Source organism: Acyrthosiphon pisum, chromosome A1 (genome assembly GCF_005508785.2).
Source record: "Acyrthosiphon pisum isolate AL4f chromosome A1, pea_aphid_22Mar2018_4r6ur, whole genome shotgun sequence".
Classification (NCBI taxonomy): Eukaryota; Metazoa; Arthropoda; class Insecta; order Hemiptera; family Aphididae; genus Acyrthosiphon; species Acyrthosiphon pisum.
In genome coordinates, this window is record NC_042494.1 from 39,790,291 (window position 1) to 39,799,392 (window position 9,102).

The 9,102-nt window shown below is 31.0% G+C and overlaps 1 protein-coding gene across 1 annotated transcript in view; it reads right to left on the reverse strand.

The window, feature by feature from the left end:
- Window positions 1–7,300: 7,300 nt before the first annotated feature.
- The window catches only part of LOC100169235, a 62,569-nt gene continuing 60,767 nt past the window's right edge, over window positions 7,301–9,102 (reverse strand). Inside the window, exon 19 of the mRNA XM_001950873.5 lies at window positions 7,301–8,144. Within this exon, the coding sequence (XP_001950908.3) occupies window positions 7,977–8,144 (168 nt within the window). The 3' untranslated portion in view covers window positions 7,301–7,976. The remainder of the gene's footprint in view (window positions 8,145–9,102) is intronic.

The following is a 9,102-nucleotide window of genomic DNA, read 5'->3' on the forward strand; positions in this document are numbered from 1 at the left end:
GTCCCTTTGATTAACTGCTGCGTTAACGTAGAATATATATGGTCCGAGTGTTTATGTACTAGAGTTTTCGGTTAAATATGTATATATTAGTACCAGGTGCCCGGTGGTTGTTGACTTTTGTTGTCTACGGAGTTGTATTATACTGCGAATGGCCACGTAAATTAATTTCTGTATAGTTGTGGTATAATTTCGGGTCGAAACTCCAAGTTATCTACAACAGCATCGTGCTGTGTGCTCAGAGGATCTTTTGCGATAATTAGCGCTCTTGACAAATTTTCACGCAGGGCGTTTGTATAATAATTAACATAACGTTATTTTACAATACCTATACTCATGGAATTATCGATTTTTTTTTTTAAACACAATGTTCGCGCTAAGTTTATTATAGGTACGTGTTTTGGTAAACCGAAGCATATGGATATTTTAATATGTTAAATAACTTAGCGGAGATATTATTTTATTGACTATACTTTAGTGTCATAGATTATACTCGGACGGAATATGATATCTATACAAAATCAATAATATCATTAAAGGTTCTAAGCCGATCTAACTGATTAATGGACGTCTTACTATAATTATTCTGGATACCTATTATAGGTTACCTATATAGGTATAAGTTTTATGAAACTACCTATATAATATACAATATAGATTATACCTATAGAAAAACGTGTTTATTTGTAAACCAGTCGGATTGTCGTTATAATCCCATGTGGAAATATTATAAATTATAATATATATATTTTTAAGCTATTGGGCTAATAAATGAAAATATACAATACTTATTTGCATACGTATGGTGCATATAGCTGGTACTTGTGGTCTTGAAAAGTATGATTACGTCATCAGTAAATACTTTATGGTGGAGACATACTTTAGGACTTAAGTTATACGAATTTTATTGCAATCGATCAAAATTCACCACGAGCCCTGACCCAAACGTCATGAGCTTATTTGGAAAAAGTATATTGATGTCGAAATACAGTCGTTGTCGTCGTCGATTGTTTCCTGAAACGTATGGAGTCTATTATATAGTGTGGACACGCACACATTGACGGGAGGACGCGTAGATTTTTATTTATATATATTATAACCATTATATAATAATATATAGCCGTAAAACCGTATAATTTTAACCCGTCTCGGTGTCAAAAGGAATGGGAGGTCCGACTGTCTGAGTGATGAAACGATATATAAGCCTCATTGCCGCCACCGCACTCAATCAATACGCACCACAAATACAATAATAACGTTACTATAATATTACGCTATATCAATGTGTATAAAAATGGATATTGGTTTAACCTAAGTTAATAGACTCAACAACTACCGGACCGTTTTCAATAAAAATTATATCAATAGATTCCTATAGAGACTCGGAGGGTGTTAATAGCTTATTTTTCCAATCCATATATAGTAGGTAAAGGGCGTTGCTCACACATTAACTTTTTTGGCTCACGAAAAATAATTTTTTTTTGTTTATTTATAGGGTTGCCATTTTTTCCATAATATTATATTACTATTATAGTTAGTAGAAATTTGGTAAGTACATTTTTAAGAATATATTTATAAAAAAACACAACTCTTTGGCACGGACAACGCCGGGTGGGCTAGTATTAAAAATATATAGAAATATTTATACAGTGGTGTAAGTAAAAAAAATTTATGTATTGGAAAGCTTAAGCGCTCTGAATTGTTATTTTAACAGTAGAACTCCCATGGACTTTGGAAAGCGTTCATAGATTTTCCATTCTCTAATACTATATAGTATACCTAAAACCTATCTGCATAAAGTGTTTATTAATTACTACAATGATAAATTATGTTAAAAAAAAATAATAACGATTTTAAGAATACAACTGTAGATAGGTCTTTCATAGGTATATGACCTATATTTGAATTATCATTTAATGTAACCGGAATTCGTCTTTCAGTTTTTTTCAAATTACGTGGGTACCTATCTAGCTAAACAATATTATTGTAAGATGTAGTAAATCGTAGTTATTATGAAATTAGTTTTACAGTAATATAATATGTTATAAATTATATTTAAATCGCGTATTTTATTATATTTTAACTTATAGTAGAAAAATATAGAAATTCTTTCGAAAATAATCCCTGCACAATAAATGTCTATTATATGAAATTTTTATTGAAAAACAATCTTCATTTATAAGTTGAATATATATTTTTTGTTCATCTTTCCTCGAGAGGGCTTGAGATATTATTGGAGAGGTCTTAGCATCCTATATTTGTGTCACACATATTATATAAGTCAAGTGAACCACTCATGGCATATATTGGAAATAGAAAGGGATAGGAGGGTAGGAAAGAGACCTAGCTAGTGAGTATAGCGGTTATATTATTATGTTGAAAATATTTCCACGCCGCTGATGCCATTACGCGCATACAATACAAACATAATATAGATGCATGATTTATAAAATGTACACTAATCACAGGGGAATTCACCTAATCACCTATCTCGCTCGTCGCCCTTGTATCCTTTAAAAATGTATTTATTCAAATGCTGATGATTTGAATTTTAAAGTATACTTTAAGGTCATAGTTTCAAATAATTAAGAATATTTATAGCATTTAAGGTGCATTGTGTTGTAGCGATGAACATTTTTGAGGAAATTATCTCCTTAACATTTTATATTAAAAATGTGGGAACTCAATTTAAAAAAATAATTTTGTTTCGCAGGACACTCCTTAAATTGCATAAAAGATCTCTGAATATTTTAAAATATCCTAAGGTCCTTAAGTGGGTAAACATCCCCCAAACTTCAGAATTTAAATAGATTAATAAATGATTAATGTGAACGCTTGGTAAATTAGCACGTATAATATGTTACTATATTGTATGCGCGTAATGGTATAGCAAACGCAGAAATATTATAATATTTTTAGCATATTACAGCCGATAGGCCGCTCTTTCCCACACTGCACATCATATAACCACTTTTCGTCGAGTTAAAACCATCGCTGTGATGTCACGGTATACACATTATTATAATATACATGTACAGTTTCAGTTTATACAGTTTCGGCCGGTCATAAAAGTTCGTCGACACGGCGCGAGACGAGGGAAATTAATCTGTTACACATTTTCCTTTTCGGCATGACGTCACCGTCTGAACGCGTGACGTCATTGGCTTTTGACCCACGATTCCCGGCGGCGTGCTGTGTGCATATATCGACTTAAAGCTGTGGCCCGATGACCGCCGTCGCCACTTATACTCCAACCCCTATATAGGCTCTAACTATTTAAGCGTTCAGCTGCTGCTGCTGCTCCCTCTCACTAATTGCATCAGTGCGATATAATGTATAGGGTAGTAAGAGGTACCTCGTACCTACAACATAACTAAATTGCAATATATTCCCTTAGATAGTATAAAAATGCATTACTTTGTAAAAAAACAAATAAACCCGTTATAAGGTTCGACATACTTTCCTAAATTTTATGAACTTAAATCTATTAATATAATTTATTAAATACAAAATAAAAATCGTAACATTATATTATTAGCTTTATTGCATGAATCAAATTGTATAAAGAAGAGCGGCGTAATAAAAATAAATGCAGATGTATCAAGACCGGGCCCTAATTATTAGCATCACGCTCAGCGATAACACAATGTGTAAGTGTCTTTCAGCCTTTCGGGGATTTGATAAATACCTAAATAAAGGTATGCGTACTATCCAATTTTCTTAATATTGTATTTCTGTAAATAATTGTATTGACCGTAATAGCACACATTCCACGTGAATCACGTGCATATCACGGTAGGTGCTTCTACATTAAAGTATGTATTATTAGGTGGTTGATATAGGTGCATAATATTGCACCACCGTTATTTTTATTGGGTCATTTTTGTCCAAGTCTCCCAGCAAATCCACACTCTCGCCCTAACCAAAGTTCGGTAATGATATAAAGCTATAGCCACAATAATATCGTATTACTATTGCAGGTCTAGTTTTTGTACGAATATATACAATAGAATCTTAAAAGTGAATATTGAATAACACGAAGCAAAGAAAATCCACAATTTGAATTAATATACTTATTAACTATATATTATATTATATTTATATATATGTCACTTGACTATTTCACTAAGGTTTTACTTGAATTTTCTAAACCTCGTAGACGAGTGTAAAATTGACAACATTATTCATACGAGGAACTATTACGAATATTGAATAATATAAGTAACAGGTATGTGCGTCCTACCTTTTTCGAGTTTCCCGGCTCATAATCCTCGGGCAGTGCGTTCGTCAGACCTAAATATTATGTAATATGGACTCGATTCGGTGGAATTATGTCACACGCCACACAAACTATATATATACGCGCTTGCGGAGTGTGACGTGAAAATGGTTGATAATAAATTGAAATTCACGACTGAGATTTCAGCGCACTGCAGCACACCAATATAAACGCAATATACAACCTTTCGGATATCAACGAGAAAAGGTACGATCATATGTAAAATCGTCGTGAATCGGTCGGTGGCAAGATGAATGCAGATAAAACGAGTGGTAACTATGCCTACCGTTGGTGGAAGATTGATGGCCAATGAAAAATATCATGGTTACCGTTTGCCGAGAGTATACCTATACAGTGGTCGGCACGCTACTAGTTTTTTGTAGCACGCTAACGCTTCAGCTACTCCCCCGAAAAAGTAGCTCGCTACCGCTATAGCTACTTTTTTTTTAAATGTAGCGCGCTGCTTCTAATGCTATTTTTTAAATGTAGCGCGCTAATTCTTCGCTACATTTTTAAAAATGTTCTTAATGAAAACTAGTATTTGTAGTTTGTACTGATTTGACATTTGGTCACTGGACAGGACCCAGGACAAAAACTTCACTAATACACTAATCAATATCATGATATAAATAAATAAATATAATCATATAATTGATGTTTTAATAATCACCAATTAGATTGTATGTAGCGACAAAATAATGATAATTTTCGATACGCTAACCGGAAATATTTAGCGCGCTATAGTATTTCGCTATCTAAGGCGTCAATCGCTACAAATAAAGTAGCGTCGCTACAATTAGCGCGCTACTCCCGACCACTGTACCTATATTGTAAAGACTAAAGGTATAATATTCCACTGTATACGTGTTCATATAATGTTGTTCGTGTAATTCTCCAAATATGTATTATAAAATTGTTTTGATATAATAGGTGGTAAAACGTTTTCAATATTCATTATTCATTAATAACCACTTATAACCTGCAGCACATGATGAAGTACTTGAATATTTTACAATAATTTCGTATACTTTGGTAAAGAGAATATATCTACACGGACACGGTTTGAACGGTATACAGAACACGGCGACCGTTGAACCATTGTAGGTCTCCTCAAGTTAAGTATCTTAATGTATAATTGTGTAGGGTTGAAAAAAGTCTTAATCATCTTCTCGGCGAAATGAAACGTGTCGCGTCCAGCCAGAATAACATGTCATTGTTAATACAATTGAGTCGCAAATATGTTAATCGTTAAAAAAGTTGTTTAGAATAGAATTATATGGGTACTTTTGCAACTCCTGCAGGAAATGTAGGTAAGACCGAAAAGTGCGGCTTTTCCACATATAGTCAGGCGTATCTATTTCGCAATATTACGAAAACAACGTTCATGCGGAGGCGCTTATTAGACCTTCAGTTTAGGAAAAGAGGACATCATACTTAGGTACAGTGAGTCGCAGTCCGCAGTACAGCATATATTATTTATATGTACCTACTATTAGCCGCGTCGAGTCCTGCAGAGCATCTTCATGTCACACTTTCTGACTTTCAGTACAGATAATACATTTTAACTTGCTCTTTATTAAAATAATCAACCGTTTTGCGTTCACTGATGGAATAATTGTCTGGAATCGATTAAAACTCTAAATAATCCGTCTGAGCCACACGCAACAATGCACAAGTCACGTGTTCATTATTGAAATAGAGGGTTTCGTATTCCTCCGCGGCCGTTCCTTTCGAAAAAAAAAGGTACCTTTTATATTATTGCAGTATACTTACATAATAATTATTATACAACTATTATGACTTTAGTGATAGCTATACTCTCACGTCATTATCGTGCCGGTGTTCCAGGTTTATAATACCCTAAAATCCCTCAGGGATAAAATTATCCTAGGATGTTTTACCAGTTTATGTAAAGTAAACTTTAGCCAAAACGACAAACTTCCAAAGGTCATAACTTCGAAACTAATCCAACCACTAAATTCTGACTTTGTCATCGTTCTCGGTGTACCTATAACTATAAAAGTCGAGAAAATTTTTTAAAAAAATAAGTCTGGCAGAGTACCAATATGTTCCCGATTTTTAGGATTACATACACTTAACCATATAATGCATATATTAGCATGTATGTCGATTTGTTTTAAAGTCTACACATGTGAAATTCGGTTTAATGCGTATGTCCTCTATCGTTCAGTCTTTCGTGGCGCAGCCGATCCAAACGTTGTTGATATTCTGATGAACATCAAACTACGATTTTTGTATTTGTATAAGACAGAAATTAAAAATAAATAACTTCTTACGTTATAATTATTAATAATTAATATGTTATACATACGATTTCTTATATACCTAATAGTAAGAATTTAGTAATTGATACAATAATTGAAATAATAATATTATTTTTATTTGAACGGAAAAAATTTACCTCACGCACGAAACTATATGGTCTGATACCACGCGCATCACTAAAGGTTAACAATGTAAGCCCAAACGTTAGTCAACCATTTTATACTGTCAATTTCAAAATGTTACCTTTAACAAACGAACTTATTTGAAAACTTATATTGAATATTTGCCTAGAATTCGGTTAATAATATTAAAATGGAGAAATTCACTCAGTCTTATTAAAACTAAAAAAGTAATAACTAATAAGTATAGGTAAAAGGATAACCTTATTTTAATATTACCTTGGTAACAATCAAAATAACAAAATAACACATTAAATAATTCCATGAAATCAAATAAAACAAATAGTATGTAAATCAAATTTATTTTATTTTAAATCATACAATTAATACAATAAATCTATTTAATATTAATATTGAGTATATTTTTCATAGTAAAATCCAACTGATATTATTGGTATAGTTATATATGTATAATATATGAATATGTATTATTTTATGATTATACATATAATATATACATCTAAATGTTGATACATCGATGTATCAAACTTTAAAACAAATCACATCACTTATAAAATAATAATAAAAATAATAATAATATATTAAAATATAGGTAATATTCTTGAGCACAACTACAAAAATTTTATAATAATAATTACAAACAAGTATAAAAGATATAATTTTGGATTTAACGAGCTTTTACGTCGATGAGACCGTTGCACGACTGACATACAGTCGTTTAAACGAAACTAATGAAGCTTATAATATTATGATCGCGTGTCCAACACACGAAACAATGTAAACGGTCGACCGAAGGAACATGTTCGTATATATTATTATACTGGTTAATAATATAAAATACAAAATAATAATAATAAATGGACGGATAATATTTTACAGACATGAATAATATTCCTATAAATCAATATGGCAACTCGGTATTTACTCGTGTCAAAAACATGCCGTATCATATAAAAGCCTATGAAATTAAATATTAATTAACTGTATACATATAATATACCGCGCATATAATTAGATAAGTTTAAATGATTAATTTCTCTTAAAACATAAGTAAAAAAAAAAAAAAAATTAAAAGTAGGCACTTAAAACATCAAATACATTATTATATTACAAAAATATAATATCCCCTTGAAAAAAGTATAAATTACGACGCTACCTATATAGATAATAATACAACGGTCGTCGTTTAATAGATTTCTGTTTCATTATTTTTACTAAATACTTTTACAGTATCAATCATTTAGTCCCATGGGGGAACCGGCCGAGAGAACATGTTAAACACCAAATGCTATTGTGTTCTCTATCCACGGTACAGATTCTACAATTGCGTTGTAAAGCGATGGTTTTGATGACCGGCCGTAACCACCTCGGTAACTGAGCATGCCTTGTAACTGCCACAATCCATTTTCCGCCAAACACATTAGTGGCGATCCAATTTCCATCTGTAAAACGGCAACGATATTTTATAAATAAATAGGAAACGAAAATATACCGACTGATCTACAACACGTTTTGTTTTCTATTTTGTTAATTATTAGTCTTTTTTTTTAATATATGCTAGGTGAATGATAAATAGCAAAATGATTCTGGTAAATACCTAAACCACCCAACAAAAAAATATTAATTACGTCCTTGATACATTTGAATGAGTGACAAAAGTGACATACATGTTGTCGTTCTACAAGGTTTTTTTGCACACGATATTATTTCATAAATGTAAAATATACCTATATAACAAAACAAATTTTAAATCATGGTTTAATCACAAATTCGCACACAATATTACTATGAACATTATAGTACGTATTCAGACACTACAGATGTTCTGATTTAAAAAAGCTCATGAGTATTTTAAAAAACAGATGAGCATATTTTACAGGAGTGATCATTAAGATATTTTAATTAATTAAAAAATAAAAATGAATGAGGATGCTGTATCAAACTGATGAAGGTTCTGCTTTTTATTTTATTTTAGTCAGATTAACATATTAAAACCGTAAAAATTAAAGACATTTTTACATTATTTTTTTTTAATCCAAACACGTCATTTGTTAAATTAATATTTCTGTGCAATATTATTTATTGTAAAAATAGACATTGACTGAGCAAAAACGATTAACATTAAATCAATATCTATATTTTAATTGAGTAATGAAAATAATAATAAAAATAAATTATAATACTACAGTAAATATGAATTATAATTTTATATTTGTGACAACCTTATTAATTTAATTTAAAATAAAAATGTATTTTTATGAATAACTAATAAATATGTATTATGCATAAAATTATTTATTTATTTATTTATTTTAGATTCTGAACGAAGTGATGAATGTATTGATTTTACATGATGTGTGTTTTTTTTTTTTTTTTTTTGTGTCTGACGACAACTTTTGG